Source organism: Colossoma macropomum, unplaced genomic scaffold (assembly GCF_904425465.1).
Source record: "Colossoma macropomum unplaced genomic scaffold, Colossoma_macropomum, whole genome shotgun sequence".
NCBI classification, from domain to species: domain Eukaryota; kingdom Metazoa; phylum Chordata; class Actinopteri; order Characiformes; family Serrasalmidae; genus Colossoma; species Colossoma macropomum.
Genome location: NW_023494788.1, coordinates 3,330,259 through 3,349,449, shown reverse-complemented (window position 1 = coordinate 3,349,449; position 19,191 = coordinate 3,330,259). Strand labels below are relative to the sequence as shown.

The 19,191-nt window shown below is 38.2% G+C and overlaps 1 protein-coding gene across 5 annotated transcripts in view; it reads left to right on the top strand.

The window, feature by feature from the left end:
* Nucleotides 1–8: 8 nt before the first annotated feature.
* The window catches only part of ckap5 (cytoskeleton associated protein 5), a 44,284-nt gene continuing 25,101 nt past the window's right edge, over nucleotides 9–19,191 (top strand). For 2 of the 5 annotated variants that reach the window (XM_036568072.1, XM_036568069.1), the window contains exons 1-15: nucleotides 9–109; nucleotides 3,257–3,346; nucleotides 4,111–4,304; nucleotides 10,452–10,658; nucleotides 11,429–11,600; nucleotides 12,908–13,040; nucleotides 13,384–13,484; nucleotides 13,617–13,730; nucleotides 14,300–14,404; nucleotides 14,605–14,694; nucleotides 15,588–15,752; nucleotides 16,519–16,647; nucleotides 17,080–17,232; nucleotides 18,845–18,943; nucleotides 19,050–19,160. In XM_036568072.1, coding sequence (XP_036423965.1) covers nucleotides 3,290–3,346; nucleotides 4,111–4,304; nucleotides 10,452–10,658; nucleotides 11,429–11,600; nucleotides 12,908–13,040; nucleotides 13,384–13,484; nucleotides 13,617–13,730; nucleotides 14,300–14,404; nucleotides 14,605–14,694; nucleotides 15,588–15,752; nucleotides 16,519–16,647; nucleotides 17,080–17,232; nucleotides 18,845–18,943; nucleotides 19,050–19,160 — 1,830 coding nt within the window. In that variant the 5' untranslated portion in view covers nucleotides 9–109; nucleotides 3,257–3,289. Of the gene's footprint in view, nucleotides 110–386; nucleotides 510–3,256; nucleotides 3,347–4,110; nucleotides 4,305–10,451; nucleotides 10,659–11,428; nucleotides 11,601–12,907; nucleotides 13,041–13,383; nucleotides 13,485–13,616; nucleotides 13,731–14,299; nucleotides 14,405–14,604; nucleotides 14,695–15,587; nucleotides 15,753–16,518; nucleotides 16,648–17,079; nucleotides 17,233–18,844; nucleotides 18,944–19,049; nucleotides 19,161–19,191 lie in introns of those variants that run through there. The other 3 variants (XM_036568071.1, XM_036568073.1, XM_036568070.1) reach the window with 2 other exon arrangements.

Below are 19,191 nucleotides of genomic sequence, written 5' to 3'. Positions count from 1 at the left end.
CCCTCCGACTCTCCGCCCTTGGAGGCGTTTCAAAAGGCCGGAGAGGAGAATGAGCACAGCGGCTCCGGCAGCTCCAGCGCAGCGCCCTGTCTTCCCCAGCCTACTGCAGGTAACCCCGCCAGCCCGCATCCGCCCTTAGCCTCAAATAAAGAAAAGCGGCGTCTAAAGAAATGAGCACAGAAAGCCTCGCGGGGCGGTGTTGTGTGCGCGAGCTGCTGGGTGTGTGTTTCAACGGCCTGTTGTGTGTGTGTGTGTGTGTGTGTGTGTGTGTGTTACGAGTCTTCATAACAATAGTGTGTGAGTCGTTTATCGTGTATCCACGTCAGTCGCGGGTTATTCTGCGGGCTGTCGGGACAAATATTTAATTTTCAGTCCGTTTTTCTATCGTGCGGTTCGGAGTTGAGCCTGAAACGGCCGTTTTACCTTAGCTACCGTTGCTATGTGGAGGCTAGGCTAAGCTAAGCTAGTCCCGTACACTGCGTATTTAACACGCTGGCCTGTGTTAGCTGGTAAGCAGTCATACGTTTTAAGAAAACAGTTTAATTCTGTCATTTAGTGTTTTTTAACGGCTAATTGTGTGACTCGTTTGAGTGACTAGTTAGGTTTCTAGTCTGGTTTGACGTTCTGGGCAGCCAGGTTAGCTTACATACCAGCTGAAGTTGACTTCTTATTCGTATTTGCCGTTCCACCTTAAAAGGTGCAGCAGTTACAGTCTAGAGCCTGATGCGCCAGAATGTAGCGTTAACTGCTGCACCATTTAAGGTGGAACGGCAAATACGAAAACGAAGCAAAGCTGTGAGGCACACGTCGCTAGCCAGTTAGCTACTGGTAATCCCTGACGTTAAATAAGAAGCAGTTAATATGTGCTCCCGCCTGCAAATGCATTACATTTAACACGGTGCTGATATTAGTTAAACCTAAAATATAGCTAAAGCTTGCAGTCTGAATGGGGGGTTAATTGATTGATTAGGCTGGACTGTGTTCATGCTCAACTGAACCCATGTAACACATGTGGTTTCCTTAGTCTTAGTAGGTTTTAGCTAATTGCATGCATGGGTCACTTTGTTTACCTATGGTCTGTATTGATATCCATTGTTCATAATCTTGGTATGTAAAGAATATGAGCAGTAGATGCCAAGATATAGACGCGCATTGGCCATGTTGTTTATCTACTGATATGAATTAATCATATTCCTCATGTGCTGACATGCATTGGCTATATTTCTTCATATATTGAGATGCAATGGTTATTTTGTTTATGTACTGACATGCATTGGTCATATTGTTTATATGTAAACGTGCATTGTCTATACTCTTCAAATAGCATTGGTCATGTGTATATCTCTGCTGTTGGATCAAAGCCTTGTATCTCCAAAATGGTTACTTTACAGGAGAAGGAAAAAACATACTTTACTTTTAATGTAAGTCAGTGGAACCAGACTTTTTTCCAAGTAATTGTGGGTCATTCTGATTGGCCAATTCATCATGAAATTTACACACAATATAAAGGACCATGGGTATTTCCAACCTATATCAAAAACTGAAGAACGACAACAATGGAGATACGAGGTTTTGTTCCGACAGCAGCGATATGATCTGTTTGATGACAGTTATGGAGATGATCATGCCTAGGGCTAAGTATAGAAGTTTAATATTTGGTATTTTTATGATATCAACTGAATTACTTCGGTACTAATGAGTGTTGAAACATTTCATTGTCATTCTTGCTTTTATCAAAAGCAGTTTTCCTTTTGTGAAACTGGATGTTTTAGTATAGATGTGGATACTTTTTAGACATTTATTTGTCTTTATTTTTAAATAAAGGTCATTTAGACCAATATATGACTTTTAACCCATGGAAAAGTGTCAGTCACAAAGTGGCATCACTGTCTAGATTATCTGTAATGGTACTGAAAAATGATGAATGATATCCAGCACTAGACATGACAGTAGGTTGTGCTCGATAAGCTGTTCAGTTTGTCCAGAATTTCACATATTATTTCCTAAGTAATGTCCACGATAGTGAAACCACAGAGGCATGATCTCCCCTTTTTTAGAAATCGATATGAAACGTGAAATGACCATCTCATGCGGATGTGCATTAAGGAACATTAAGCAAACCACTCATCCCAGCATCACTGGCTGCCTCTTATGGCCCAGAGATGTTGACAGCATCGCGTGCAAGTGTTGAACTGGATTCTTCTCAAAGGGTTTTGTGGATCCGTTGAGCCGCTGTGTAGGGTTTATTTTTCTATTGATATGTCAGTCTGTTCCTGGGTGAGGAGCCTTTTGTTGAGCTGAGTGTCATAATTTTACTTCCTAGTGAGTTTATCAAGACAACACGGCCTTATCGGAGCACTGTAATATTATAATAGTTAGGTCTTACGCCCAAGGCTAAACATATAAACAAATAAATAGCTGCAGTTGACTATTTCTCGTCTTTATGATTCAGTGTTGTTGTTGTTGTTGTTGAAGTATTATGAATAGAAACGAGACTGACTCTTGATAATGATCTTTTTTTTGTCTGTCTTTCTGAATTTGTTTGGCTTTGTTTGCACTCGCAATATGCTTTATTAGGGACTTTCCTTGACAGCTGTTTATATTTTTTAAAGGACACGTATCCTACTTTGTTCTGGCATTTTTATACCTTTTCTCCCAGGGTCGGTTTATAACATTTGTGTGATTTTATATGTGTGAAAAAAGCAGTGAAATTGACCATTTTCACATGAACATTTTTATCTTTTCTGTATTCCTTAGAATTAAATGGGCTGTTTTTTTTTACTGTGCCTTTAAGACTGCCTCATTCAAAAAGCTGAAACACTGCTTATAACCTCACCATGAGTGGGTGAGGCTAATCTACTGAGAACTGGAGCGGGAGATGTATGTAAATGAGTTGGTTTTCGTGACATCACAAAAAAAGTGACCTAAAATGGGCTGGTTTTGCACCTTAAGGTCCCTTTAAGATTTTGCATGTCATAATATTGTGTGTAGCTTTGTATATCATTGTTTTACACTAAGAGCACTGTCTTTTTTTACATTGTATGAACAGTTCCTGATGAATGAGCCAATAGAGAAGGTCCCCAACTATGTGGAATAAAATCTTGTTGCATTAATGTACAGTGTGTAATTTTCCTTCTCCTATAAAGTGATAATATAGTGATAAGTTTCTGCTATTATAAAAGTAAAATACTAAGTCATGCTTTACAGAATATATATAACAAACGAAGTCGTTATCATTTTCTCTCATTGTCTTCAGTTGAACAGATAAGGCAAACACAGAGGAGCCGCCATGGGGGACGACAGCGAGTGGATGAAACTGCCCATTGACCAGAAGTGCGAACATAAGGTGAGCATTTCACATTTTGCTCTTTGGGCCGAAAACAGTCATGGACTTGTTGAATAAGGCTGGCAGTTACATCAGCAGGCTGTTTCTACATCAGCAGTTCATTGTTGTTGTTGTTACCCACACTTTGCATCTCAGTTCCTTCCTTAAACAGCAGAATGGCAACAGCAATGTTATGTCAATTGTAGATTTAGCTTATGTGAGCTGCTCAGCAATAATTAAGTAAGTTTAAGAGGAGTTTAATCCTCATTCATGTCAAAGAATTATCGTTGGCACCGATATCAGTGCAGACAGAATTTAAAACAAGCATAGCCAGCAAGAACAAGCTTGAGCTAGCTGTGTAACATTCAAATAACCCTTATTCTGTTGTCATTGCTTCAGTATCTGTGCAAACAGAAGTTAAAATTAACAGAACGAAGGCCGACGGGGCTCTGAAACGTTACGAGAGTTTCTATTAATGTACATTATGTGATTTTTGCATTAATATACATTGTAATTTTCCTTCTCCTACAAAGTGATAATATAGTGATACAAGTTTCTGCTATTATAAAAACAAAATACTAGTATTTCCCCAGAAGGGTTTTAGAGGTTGTCCTCTGCCTTGAAAAGTAACAGCGTTTATACCTTAAAAGTAGCATCCATTTGGAGAATAATGGCCTTTCAGGCCGCTGAGAAGAAGTGGGTCACTTAAGCTACCTCAGCCATGATCTCTTGTTTAGTTTAATGTTCATCTCCGCAGTCATCGTTCTCCCTTTTACCCCCCAAAGGTATGGAAGGCCAGACTGAATGGGTATGAAGAAGCGCTGAAGCTTTTCCAGAGGATAGGGGACGAGAAGAGTCCCGAATGGGGCAAATACCTGGGACTTATCAAAAAGTTTGTCACGGACTCCAATGCAGTGGCTCAGCTGAAAGGATTGGAAGCAGCACTTGTTTTTATTGAGAATGCACATGTGGCTGGAAAGTAAGTGCCTTCATATATGCTCTCTGTTCTTGGAGGGAACTCCTTGCATGTGTGGTTCTTGTACATGCAGCTGTTTGTGCAGGCATTTATAAAACCATGGTAACAGTTTCCGTCTGTCAGATCCTTCAGTGGCACGTATGAAAGTGCTGGTTGTTTAAATGTTTGCCAGTTGACCTGTCATTTGAATTGAGTGTTTAGCTGGCATTGGGCAGCATCGCTTAAGTTTAACAGCATGATACTTTCTAAAAAATTCACAATATCTCATCACGGGTGATGTTTACATAAATAGAGTTAAATACTTTCTGCGTTCTGCTACTCAACTCTAAATGTTTTCCAAAACTGGCATAGCTTGTTTAGATTGGCCTGTTCCGTTTTTTAAAATTGCACCAAAGAGAACCTTTTACACAGCATTGTAACAGTTAGTGAGACAGGAAGCAAAGTTCCCAAAGAGAATTTCTTACTCTTTAACCTTTTTAACTCCACCGGTGGCGCTTCGTTATGTTCTTTACGTCATAACTTTCATATTTCATAAGCTTCATTCAAAAGATGGGTGCCATATGAGAGCTGTAACTGTCTTCCTTCCAGTCAAATAAATGGGCTAATGTAATTTAAAACTTTATAATAAAAACGCATAAATTGTGAGCTGAACTCACAATTTTTTTTCCTACTGAAAGTTGACCCATTTTTCCACAGACTGGATCTGAGATGGTGTCTCTTCAGTGATCTGCACTGTAAAATGTATTTTTATAAACAAATACAAAGAGCGTCTAAGATTTTTGGCTGCCAGCAGTAAATTGCAAGCATATAGCAATATGTGTATGATCATAAAACACATTTCCTGTTAATTAGAGGGGGACTTTTACAAAAAAAAATACATTTATTTCATGCAGTTACCAAATAATTTGCCTTACAATTTGTTTCAAGTTTGTCATTTGCACAACATGTCAGGACATTCATGCATTGAAATGCTTGTGGCGATGCTCAGCTAATCACTCTACAGAAAGTAAACAAATTAAAAATAAAAATACAAGAAAATACTGAAACTGATAAATCTTAAATATACACAAAATATGGAGAGACAGGAGGGACCTATGTAAGGCGAAAAAATACACTTTGCTATGTACAAATATATTTATATTAAACAAGGGATAATCTGTCAACAATATATACATTTTAAAGTGATTAAGTGACTCAGGTTTATTGTTATTTAAAGTGACTTAATGTTAAAGTGTTATTCTCCATAGCAGTAATATGATATAACAATACTGACAAAGTGCCTGAGTGAAAATGGTAGTTGGGGAAGGACGCACAGCTTCACAGCTTGAATTTAGGGCTTGTAAATTCAGATGGAAAAAACAAAATATACCCACAAGCATAAGAGCTTGTTTTTAATTAGTTTTTATGTATTTTAAACTGTTTTCAAGACAATCTAAAGTGCCTGCCAGTAGACGTTACAGTTGTTACATAGTCACCTGATTGTTATTTAAGCTGTTTACCCTGACTATATTATTTCCCCCGGTTGTTAACTTTCACAGTCACATATTTGTTACATATGTGGAACTGGATGTTTATCTCAAGTCAACATTCTATAAAAGTTTTTTGTGATTTAAATGCTTTTTTTTAATATTTTACTTTGGGCCAGTTGTTTTTGTAGAGAGGTGTGAATAGTTTTCACAGCAGGGGTTTTCGCACCACCCCTTTCACCCCTCATTGCTCACTAGCAGCTCAACACAGTCACAACATTTCACACACAGTGAGACAACAGTGTCGTAGGTCTGAAAACAGAGGAAAATATTTTAATTGGTTAAGTTAATTAAAACATCCAACTGGTCAATATGAGGTTATTAACCTTTAGAGGGCAGCAGTGAGTAATGTTTTGTTTATTTGAGCTGATCTGTGTCTGTTTTTAAGGCTACTAAGTAAACAGGTAAGAAGCTGGATAGCTATTCAGCTGATTTAGCTGCTTTAGGCTTGTGCTTTAATCTTTGAGTACAATGATAAAAAGACAGTTGCATTGTTAATTAAGGATGCATTGATGTGGGAAGTGTTGACCAATATCTTTAATGTACATATCTGATGATGCCAATACATAAGCTTTCACAAAAATGTACAAATTATGATTAGAGCCACCAGGATTAGCATTGCTGAGAAATATCCACAAATATCTTCTTAAATGTTTCTTTTTCTTGACTACATACGTAAGGAAAAAAGTCGAAAGATTTTTTCTTAACGTTACGACAGTCACACAGGTCAGTTTACACTCTAAGACAAAATAAACCTCTTAAATTTTAACTTTTAATGTTTTGTAAGATAGAATTGTTGCAAGAAACCAAGGAGGATTTTGCTGCTCACTGTTTCTTCCACCATCACTTCTAGTACTTCTAGAAGTTCTAGTACTTGATGTTGTCATGGTTTTTTTTTTTTTTTTATTCATTTATTTCAATCTTTTTGTCTTAAGATACTTTGGTTTTTTCCCCTCATTGGGTGTGTTTTCATGACCGTATTTCGCGTGAGTGTTTAATAGACCAGTCTGTTGAGGACGGGTTCACTGGAGTGCTGTGTCTAAGCCCTGGGCCTTAATAAGGTTCGGATGCCTAATTTGAGATTTAGTGATTTATTCTGTGGCGTTGTGCGTTGCTCTTTGTGTGAGAAACGTTTTTCAGATGTTTGTTCAGATGAAGGTCTTTTGTTCAGCCCTCTGTGTGCAATAGCAACAGAGGAGAAATGTGATCCCTGATGAAAGTGAAGCTATTTAGAGCAAGAGAGAGGCAGTCATCAGACCCCATTAGTCATCATATGTTCGGGCAGACAGAAAGTTCAGAAAAGAGCAAAGTTGCAGCTCTCGCATTTGATTTGTATCTGCTCTGTAGTGTTCACCTCGTTTCATCAGGCCGGACGAGTGTGAACACGAGCGCTCGCTGCGCTGTAATGGACTGTACTGTACTGTAATGGAAATGTTTAGACTAAACGTCGGCCTGATTGTTCGTCTGCCGTTTTCCAAAAGCAGAGATGCTTATTGAGCAGTGCCTCTGTGGTTGTCTGTCTAAATATAGCTGGACTGGATGGAACCTCGTCAGGCACTAGTTGTTACATCAGGTCCTCTGTGGGACATTGATCGTTTCAGTTGGCCCTGAGTGACATCAGCCAGCGTTTTGTGTTAGTGGTTTTTTGTGCCGAGGAGTCGGAGCTCTGTGTTATATTACTAAGACACTTTGGGTGTATTCAACAGCTAGATTAAATATTTAATCAGTACATGACTGTGCAGTTGATGGGTGGGGACTCACTGTCGTGGTGCACTGTTTGGTGTTGCTGCTCTAGGGCCAAACTGGTTGGTTAAATTTGGGCTTAACGTGTTGTAGAGTTCATGCATTTTTAACAAGAGTGCTAATCTTGGGTCTGTTTTTGCCAGATGTGTGTTTATAAATACAAATATGTCTCCTATAAATTATAACAGGATCCATCTTGAGAGTTTTAACCTGTCTCGCTGCAGATATATGGTTTGCTGTAGGGATCCAGCTATCATGAATTTTTATAACCTGTTCTTTTATTTCCAGTTTCTTTACAGCCAGTGTTGATCAGCCTTTTTTAACCCTAAATGAAGACATGGAAAACACTAGCTACATTTTCCAGTACTTTCTATAAGTTCCAATATAAATAACATTTACTTACTTTTTAAAGAATGAAGTTGAAGGCTGAAGCCGAAATGAGACAGTCGGCGTCACAGCCGTAGCGTCACAGCACTGCTGTTCCTGTCCTTAACGTTGCGCCACTCTTATCAAGTTATTTTAAAGTTCTTTAAAGAAGGAGCCAGAAACTTTGATTTTAGTTGTTTATTTTTTCATTTATTAGAGCTGGAGATGCTTCCCTGCCGGCTACTTATGAGATTGTTTGTTTGTTGTTTTTTTTTGTTTTGTTTTGTTTTTACATCTGTATCATTTAGCCATTCGCCTCAGTTTAAACCCAATGCTATTTACAAGTGTCTCTTCAGCCGCCGTTCACTTCTCTGTTGATGCCATCATGTTCTCGAATCCTCACCGGCACGCAGTGAACCTCGGGATATGTTGGCTGGCAAAGAATCCGCCCATTGGATCCTACTTACTCTTTAAAGAACTTATAAATTAAAAACCAATTGACTGTTTAAATAATATGATCACAAGAAGTGGTGCATCTAAAGTAAGAGGCGACTGCCTATTTAGCACAGCGAGTTGTGTATAGTCACACTGACACCAGCATTCATACAGTGTGACTCCACTTACCTGCCTCGTTATTATTTACATCAGCTGTTCTCTAACTTTTTTTATTTATCTATTTTGTTAGTTGAAGGCACCAGTTGAAGATACTGTGTTTTCCCCTTGCACAAACACCCCCCCCCACACACACACACAGTCCGCTCCCCTACCCCAATGACATTACAGACAAGTTGTTAAGTGTTATCTCTAATATAACGTTATCTGCGAATTACGTATTTTATTTTAATAATGCTTCATAACATCTACTAAACAAGTACCATGTTGTTAGATATGGCCAAAGGAGATTTAATAAACTGACACAAAAATTTAAGCTTACTAAGTAGAGATGCATCTTCTGAATTTTTCTTGTGACCTCCGTAGCACCCCACTGCCCCACAGCCCCCAGTTTGAGAACCCCTGATTTAAATGATAAAATTACAACACAGATTCTGCCACAAGTTAAAATAGTACTTTGGACGTTGGTCAGTCACTTTTCACTTGGAGCGAAAATCTGATGGCTCTCATCTTGGCCGGTTCCAGTCATGCATCCCTAGTTTATAGTGTGTATTTAAAATCCAAAAAGATAAAATCTGATTAAACCTAACAGCTCATTATCGAGACCTCCATGAGGTTAATACAGGTACAAAATGCTAAAATGACAGGAGCAGGACTGAAGTACAAAATAACCCAAAAGTCTGGGAAAATTAATTTTACACAATGTCCCTGACCCACTGCTCTGACCGCAAATATATTAGATCAGCCAAGAAATGTTTAGTGTTCAAAGTTTGCTTCTTTAGTTGTACAGTGGAGCTGCAAAGCTAATGTTGCTAACAAGTAATGGAAGTTCAAGTTTATTTGTTATTTGCACAACATGCCCTGACATTCATGCATTGAAATGCTTGTGGTGAGGCTCAGGTAATCACTCTACAGAAGTAAACAGAGTCAAAATAAAAATACAAAGAAAATACTGAAACTGAACTTTATTAAATATACACAAAATATAGAGAGACAGGAGGGACCTATGTAAGGAGAAAAAAAAACTTTCTGCTATGTACAAATATATTTATATTAAACAAGAGATAATCTGTGAAGAATATATACACTTTAAAGTGACTTGGTGTTATTCTCCATAGCAGTAATATGATATAACAATAATATTAATAATAATAATAATAATAATGATACTGACAAAATGACTGAGTGAAATGGTAGTTAATGGTAATGGAAGCTAATACTTCACTGATCAGCTTTTTGCAAATTGCATGTCTAAATCATTACATACCTGCCTTAAACCATGTGGAGTTGTTAATTAATCTCTAATTGGAACATGAACAAAAGTACAAATTTAGGTTTCAGGATGACCTCCTGTTTTAGCAATACAGTATACAGTTTTTCTTACAGGGTCAGTGATCACATAAGCACATCTACACAGTTTGAGGTGTGTGTAAGTTGATTTAGTCATACAGTTCACACAATACTCATTGCCCCAGCATGTTGTGATGCCCAGCATGTTGTGACTGACATTTGGAGTAAGAGAATTTTTTTTTTTCTTGTTTTTTGTTTATTTGATTTGTTTGTATGTTTGTGGGGTTTTTTTTTGTTTATTTTGTTTTTTTTTCCTTTGCTACAGAGCCCAGCTGGTGACATCCTGTATAAATAAAAATAATGTGTGGCCACGCCTTATTAACGGGGGTATGAGATCATGCCTTACTAAGTCGTAGCCGCGCATTAGGATCTCATTCCCACACGTTACTAAGTCATGGCCACATCTTAATTATCTTGCTCCCACACCTTACCACGCCACGCGGGACCCCGTACTTTGCTGTCACACGAATTAATAAGCCGACTAGGTTTATCAGGTGTTTTCAGAGCTGTGAGCTTTGATGCTGAGTAATTCAGTGGCATTCTTGTCTTACAGGACAACAGGAGAGGTGGTGTCGGGTGTAGTGAGTAAAGTCTTCAACCAGCCCAAAGCTCGAGCCAAAGAGCTCGGAACAGATATCTGCCTCATGTACATAGAGATAGAGAAAGCAGAGATCGTTCAGGATGAGCTCATCAAAGGACTGGATAACAAGAACCCCAAGATTGTAGTGGCTTGCATTGAAACACTAAGGAAGGCGCTCAGGTGAGTTTGACTGCTCTGTTCATCCGTATTATATAGTAACAGTGGAAAACAGTTGTAAGTCTGTGTTACCTGGAGCCACTTAGAACAGTAATAAAATCAGAGCTGCCTGTCTGCAGCTGCTAGATTTTCATTTGGCTTTGACACATAATTGTGTACAACACAATTGTGTAAAAGTCAGGTGAGAGAATGTGTAAAGCTGTTATTGAGGCAAGAAACACTTACTTATAATAAATAATATTCTAATAGCGTTAGAATCCATACGGATTAACAGATTTTTTTTCCAAAGCTCACCTCAAGGAAGCCCAATATTTGTCGTTTCCATCCAATACCTAGTTTATCTAATAAGTCCTTTGTTAAATTAAATCAGGTGCTGTTGATGGACTTTAATAATTCCATACAAGCCTGGAGTGCAGCGAGAAGACAACGAACAAAACCTTTGTCCTTCAAACTGTATTTTTTCAACAAGCATATTAATAACTTCATTGACAACAGCCCATTCTTTAAAAAAAAAAAAATAATATATATATATATATATATATATATATATATATATATATATATATATATATATATATAATTTTAACATATATTGTATTTATGTTTGTATTTATTTAAATGTTGTTTTGTTAGAGGCATGGTTTTTAATCACAGTGATCATGATTACATCATTTTCATGGCTGCATAAGACTTTTGCGCTGTACTGTATTTGTAACATTCAGGTAGATGAACTGTGAATTCATCTGCTTTGTTTTGTTTTTTTATATTTACAGTGAGTTTGGTTCCAAGATAATAACCCTGAAGCCAGTAGTCAAAGTGTTGCCAAAGCTGTTTGAGTCTCGAGAAAAGGCTGTGCGAGACGAGGCCAAATTGCTAGCAGTAGAGATCTATAAGTGGATTCGTGATGCTTTGCGAACTCCTCTGCAGAACATCAACTCTGTGCAGGTGAGATAAGAGCTTCTACCTTTCCGGCACTCGCCCCTTTGATCTACCTGTGGACGACCAAGGAAAACGCACATACCTGGTTCTTCACTGAAATCTCAGCTGAAAGCTTGAGCTGCTTATCTGAGACTGTAGCTTTCAGGAACAAAAGAAGACCATTGCTAATTTCTTAAAGAGAAATAACTGCAGCTGGAAATAGGCTGATGGCTCAGACACACAGTGAGGTCAATGGTTGAATGGTTGATCAGTAAGCTTAAAATCAAGGATGCGACCACTTAAAAATATCAATTATGAAATGGATGGTTCTGAAATCTGATTGGCTAAGCTGTGTTCAAAGCCATTTTAAAACCCTTGATATATTCACACTTATGATAATACAACTGATATCTGTATTAATAGGCTGAGATATCAAAATGTTTTCCTTGTGTGAACTGCAAAAGGTAGTACTGATGGGTGAGGCCAGGTATCAGCATCTATATGGAGTAAACTCAACTGAAAGGTTGGATGACTAATATCGAGAGATGGGGTGAAGTTATGTTTTCCACTCATTACTAGTCCAAATTGAAACAGACATGACATGACCAGGGTGATATTTGGCTCAGTGTAATTCAGTAGCTCTTGAAAAGCATTGTCGTCCGCCACATCCTTCTATATAATTTTGTACACCCGTTCATTAGTCTTTCTCTAGGAGAGAAAATAATTCTGTCTTTCACTTGTGGATGTTTTTATTCTGATATATTTCAATATGGTATTGTAATTTTTCAGTAGGCCTGTCTGCATTTAAATGCAAAAGTTTGAACACCCTCATTTGAATTACATGTTTTGTAGACTTTCTAAGTGAAAGTAAATTAACACCTCATCTATGGAGAGCACACTGGTGCCGTTTGACCAGGGTTGCCCAAACTTTTGCATATGACTGTAGCAGAACTGATTGTCTGTTGCGCCCTCATCCATACTCTCAGAGTTCTGCTGTTCAAATTGGCATGTAATGTTTGGACACAAAAACAGTTCAATGCAGTGATTCATAACTTTAATGACAGATACTTAAGAAAATAGAGAAATCTGTCTAAAATTGTGAGAAATTCTGTCTTTAATTTTAGGACCGAATTATTTTTTTTTTAAACATTTTTAAATTTTTGGGCATAAAAAAATGAGGTGAAATTTTAGTCTTGAAAAACAAAGTGATTGTGTGGTGTGTTTTGTTGGACTTGGCAAAAGAGTGATTTGTGTGTTGTTCATTGTTCCTTGTGTTTCTGCCCTGAGTAATGAGGTGTTTGAGGTATTTGTTTGTATTGTGTTCATGTCCACAGCTGAAGGAGCTTGAGGAGGAGTGGGTGAAGCTGCCTGCGGGTGCACCAAAACAAAGCCGCTTCCTGCGCTCACAGCAGGACCTGAAGGCTAAGTTTGAGCAGCAGCAGGTGGCTGGGGGTGACGAGGGCGATGGTGAGACTGCTTCTCGCTATTACTCATCATTTCATAGTTATTTAACTTTTTAATCATTATTTCACGGCTGCACGATATAGTTTGTTGATTATCATGATTTTGACCTTTGCAATACTATATATGTAAATGAGACCTCTAACCAATCACAAATTGCTTTACTATTTGAGCATTCTGCCTAATTACAGATGACTTTTTCTGTAGGTATTTTGATCAATATTCACGTTATCCAGTAAAATACAGATGTATGCTTAAAAAAAAAAAAAAAAAAACAGTTGAACATTTTTTTGACATTTTTTTTGTCTTGCTGAATCATCTGAATTAAAATCTCACTGGGTTCTTCCAGGTGATGATGACGAAGAAGCTGATACGCGTGTTGATCCCTATGAGCTGCTGGAAGCTGTTGAGATTCTTTCAAAAATCCCAAAAGATTTCTATGAAAAAATTGTAAGTCTGATCTCACGTTTCTCAGACAACCCGTGGATATATTTCTGATCCAAAATGATTAAGCTGTGTTTACAGCTCTTTGTATTTGTTTGGTTATTTATGGGTTGCCTTTATCTCTCTGTTCCATTGTAGGAAGCAAAGAAATGGCAGGAAAGGAAGGAAGCATTGGAAGCAGTAGAAGCACTCACAAAAAACCCCAAGCTGGAGAGTGGAGATTATGGGGACTTGGTTCGAGCACTCAAAAAGGTAACAGGCCTCTGCTGGATGCAGCCATTGATCTGCCCGTGCTCCACCGACAAATTCATTATTTCTTAGTAACTGTTGTTGAAAGTTGGCAAAATATTTGAGAAATGAGGAATTATGGCACATGACTCATTTTTGTTTTTGTCAGAATAACAGAATTGAAAGTGTGTTAATGATTTAGCAAAATGTTTGTTTTGTGTGCATGTAAAGGCTCACACTGTTTTAAAAAGACCATGTTTTATTGGATTTTTAAATTCTAATCGAGTCAGTGTTGGCACAGCAGCAAATTTTTTCATTGTCATCCGCCTTTCTAGGTTTAATCAACTGCAACAGTATAGTCTAACTTAGTAGCTTTGCATTTTAATCTGGAAAATCTACATTAAGTACTGGCTCTATACAAAGCTGTAATTCCTCATTAGGTTTCTCATTAGGTACGTGTTTTGTAAAGCTTATTCAGCCTGCACTTTCTATGAAAGACCTGTCCATTTAAGCATGGACAGGTCCATTTTGGGAAGTGAAGTTCCTCTGATGATTTGAGCTCTGACAATATCATGTCATCTTTCATTATGCAGGTTGTTGGCAAAGATGCCAACGTGATGCTGGTGACCTTGGCAGCCAAATGCCTAGCTGGACTGGCAGCAGGACTGCGAAAGAAGTTTGGAACATATGCAGGCCATGTAAGTCAAGACAAGTCAAGATTAAACTGTGCACTGAATGTTAGCATGGTTGTCAGTGGATTTATGAATTTATGATGGTGAATTTATGGCTGCCCTGTTCTTTTAAATGGCTTACTGTTTTGACAGTTACAGCACTTCCATATTTAGAGCCAAAGTCTTTGTGTCAACTGAAGTCCAACATGCTAACTTTGTTTTCAAAGGTGGTACCAACCATTCTTGAGAAGTTTAAGGAAAAGAAACCTCAGGTGGTCCAGGCCTTGCAGGAGGCCATTGATGCTGTCTTCCTTACTGTGAGTATACCTAACAATCTGGTTAACTACTAAAAACACCAGTTCAGAAACTGCATTTCAGTACTATGTTAATTATTAAGAGAAACTTAATCAAACTCATAATTGTCCTAAGCATTGTAAATATTACACAGCAGGAAAGGGAAGCAGTTGTCTGGGTTTAAGCCTTTGCACTCTTGGCCTAACATTTTTCAAACCATCAAGTTGTATCAAGCTGCTTTTTCTTTTGAGTCCAATTGCTGTAAAATACAGTTTTTTGTTTTTTGTTGTTTTTTTTTAAATTATTGAATGCATAATTTAGTGGTTATGGGGTAAATAAAGTCTTTCAGAGTGGTTTGATGTGTAATGGTTCATTGTAGATAAACTGACAGACTCCGATTTCTTTACAGTGTTGGTGATAGGAACCAGGGGTCATGATGTCTTCAACACAAATATAGCCATTTTATTTACTATCCAAAACCACCAGTGAACCTCCATGTGTCTTCCGAGTTTTCATATGTAATGCTGATTATGGTAAAATGGTGGAAAATCTGGGGGGAAAAAAGTTTTCTTTGGGTACTTTGACTGCTCTTAAATAAAAAATAGCAAACCATGTTTTAAAACTATGATAAAGCTTTATGTGTAAGCATATGTGTATGATAGCATATGTGTAACCATTTCATGAAATAACTTTCTGTGAGGGAGCTTTTTAGAGGCATTTTTTCACCACTGTGAACAATTCTGACTCTCCAAGTTTTTCTAGAACAGAGCTCTTTACAATATTTATGCAAAACTTTGAAAAAAAAATGGGTGGAATCCCCCTTTAAAGCATAGTGTCACCTGTTGGAGGCAGTTAGGAGGGTGTGGAGAGAGAACTTGTGACCGTAACAATATGGAACTGTTCATATTGCTTACAGACGACACTTCAGAACATCAGTGAGGACGTGTTGGCTGTGATGGATAACAAAAACCCGTCAATCAAACAGCAGGCCTCGCTGTTCCTGGCCCGAAGCTTTCGACACTGCACTCCCGCCACTCTGCCAAAAAGCGTCCTGAAGCCGTTCTGTGCCGCCTTCCTCAAGGTGCCTAACACTTCATACTTTGGTTTGAAGTCCTTTTATATTCAGAATTTTGTTTCTTTTGCAGTTTACTACATTGTTAAAGGAATAGTTGATCGAAAAATCAAATTTATGCTATTTCCCATTTACCACAGATGTAGTCAATCAGCCAAGGCATGTTTGGAGTCCGAATTTTACTTCTTTAGTTTAAAGCTGGAGCTATGAGGCTAATATTTCTAACATTAATCTTAGTCTGCATGTTTTAACAGTTCACTCTTGCTAGATACTCATATCGTTCTGGCAGCACAAGCTGCTGCTGATAACATCAGATGAGCTATAAAATAATAGCAAAGCAGTGCATATGGATTGCAGAACATATTTTTGGCCAAGCAACATGATTGATTTAAATTAAAATTGACAAATCAATCAGTCATGAAGACACAGAGATCAAGTGAGATTTATTTGTATTGCTGTGATTGTGATTCATATATGTTAAGCACCTCTTTTTTAAACAGAGTAGGAGAGAATGTATGTAAAGTGATATATCTATTTTATGCAGAGATAGGCTGGTGTAAGTTAAAAAAATATAGATTTTTAATGTGAATGTAAAGTAATTGGTCAGAAATTTGCATTCTGTTTAATTTGTTGCACTTCAGCTGTTCCAGTGTGAAACTAAAGGAATAGAAAGACATTGTCACAAAAAACAAACTCTAGTTCGAAACTTTCTGTAGTTTCTTTAAACCATATGAACATGTATTTAAAAGGTCTAAAATCCACCCCTTTATCACAGCAAGTGAACGATTCTGCTCCGGAGGTGAGGGATGCTGCGTTTGAGGCATTGGGCACCGCCATGAAAGTGGTAGGGGAGAAAGCGGTTAACCCCTTCCTGGCTGATGTGGACAAACTCAAACTGGATAAGGTAATTTTAGATTACTTAGCATTATAGCAAAAAAAAACTGAGGTAAACATCTGAAATAAAGGATTGCACTTCAAGATCTGCCTTTAAATGTATTTTTAATTTTTAAATTTCATTAACCCCTTGAATCCTAAGCCTGTTACTCAATTATTAATCTTAAAACTTGTTATTCAGATTACTCTGAAACTAATCTGTAAGTGATGTAGTCATTAGAGTGAGGAATTGAAGTGCCCTGCATACAGACCCTTAGGGGTTTAAAGGATTATACTTATTATAAGAAGCCATTTTGTGCCATTTGTGTAGTTTGTTCCAAAGGTCAGTGTACAGTACTTTACTCCAGTGCATACATGTAGGATTGGGCCCTGTGATCATTCCTGGTGTGTTTTCTGAAGTTAAGTTTCAGAACGTTGCTGTTGACTTTTTTTCCACACACAGATTAAAGAATGTGCAGATAAAGTGGAACTTGTTGGTGGGAAGAAGGGGGGAGGAGGGGAGAAGAAGGAGAAACCTGCAGCTAAAGCTCCACCTGTGGAAGAGCCTCCACCCAAACCTGCTGCTGGTCCTCCTAAAAAAGCTCCTCCGGCCAAAGTAAGGTCAAAATATGAGTTTGAAGTTTTATTGAACCCTTTAATAAATTGGCTGTGTAGGTGGGCAATATTACAGTATGTAGTACTGCTGTAAAAAATTACATCACATTATATCACAGAATGCTTTTCTGAGTATGTTCAGCTTATCAGTTCTCAGAAAGATGTAATATTGAGTTGCTTGAAGTGTATTGTGAAGTTGTCTTGATGTGTCTGGCTACGTTTACACAGCTGGTAAAAGTGGCCCAAATCCGATGTGTGACTCAGATGTGTCATATTTGTGTCAGTGTGAACAGCAAAAAACGCACTGAAGCTGACATTTTCAATTCCAACTTGAGACACTTTCATATGTGGTACTGAAATCTGATACGTGTCCGATATGCGGCCATGCGATTCAGTCTGAACAGCCAGATCGGAATTCATGTGACTTTTCCATCAATCCAACTTGACATTCGTCATAATTTCACACTGCTGAGACCTCATTAACGTTTGGGGTGATGTTTCTGTTCCAAAATTAGAAGAGACGTATCCAAACCGCTCCATGTTTGAAGAGGTTTCGAAAGAAATGTCTGAATGCGGCCGTAGGTGAACGAGGCTGCGGCATCAAAGAACAGTTAAAAGTCTGATAGCAAAGTTTAAAGAATCCAAGGACACGAACCAAAGAAGTGACTGTGCCCTTTTTACGGCGAGCTGAACACATTCTGGGTGACGAGCCCAGCTGTCAGTCAGTGAAGCTTCATGATGGCTCCTGTGATGCTGGTGCAGATGAAACTGAACCCTCCGGGAGCGACTGGCGTTCGTTGGCAGTCATGATTGTTTATCTCTGGATGAGCTGCCACGTGAAGCAACGTGAAGCATTGATCTTTTGCGCGTGCGGGTCTGTTTAGGAGCTGATCTGTTCAGACTGATGTCGCATTTAGATCACATTTAAAAGATATTGTGAACAGCCAAACAAAAAATCAGATTTGGTGAGAACATCAGATTTGGGGCACTTTTACCTGCTTTGTGAACGTAGTCTATGTTGTTATAATTTTGACATCACCCACTCATAGTTGGCTATATTAGAAAGACAGTTTGAACTGCTCTTTTCCAGCTGATGCACATTCTGAATACAATATGCTTTAAAGAACTTGTATCATGGAAAACTTGAATTTTCTTCACATTTTGGAAATGAAAGTTGATGTGGTGTGTAAACATTGTATGTTTAAAGTCAGTGCCATCCATATATGGAAACAAGGCTGCAAAAAGAACAGCTTTTGTTTTCATAACGTGACAGAAAACAACACATTTCCATTATCCTCCTGTTCAGCCCTCAGTGGTTTAGTCCTGCCCGTTCATGCTCAAGGTGTAAGGAGTGTTACAAGATACAGGACAGCCAAACAGAACAGAGGTCATTTACACATCAGTCTTGAAGGCACAGTAACAAAAACAGCCTTTTTAATTCTAAGAGATAAAGAGGATGGAAAACTAAAAATTAATTGCGGCTGTTTTTGGTACATAAAGCAACACAAATGTAATACACGGACTTCAGTGCAAGAGAAATGTGGGATATGGATCCATCAAATTGAAATAATCAGCTCTTAACATGACTTCTACTCTCCTGTTTAATTTTTCAGGCTGCAGGTCCTCCGAAAAAGGGCAAACCTGCTTCTGCTCCCAGTGCCAAGGCAAAGAAAGCTTCAGACACAAAAGAAATAGTAGAGACTGAATTACCTGTAAGTGTAGTAACTATTAAATCATTGTCCTTATTTGTTTGTAGCTTTATTTGTTATTGTTTTAATTGATGTTTTTGTTTAATTGATGTTTGTCTGTTCGCCCCAGTTGGAGGTCTGTGAGGAGAAGTCGGCTGCTGTGCTTCCAGCCTCCTGCATGCAGCTGCTGGACAGCGCTAACTGGAAAGAGAGACTGGCTAGCATGGAGGAATTTCAGCGGGTAAAGTCGCTGTTGTTGTTGCTGTTGTTGT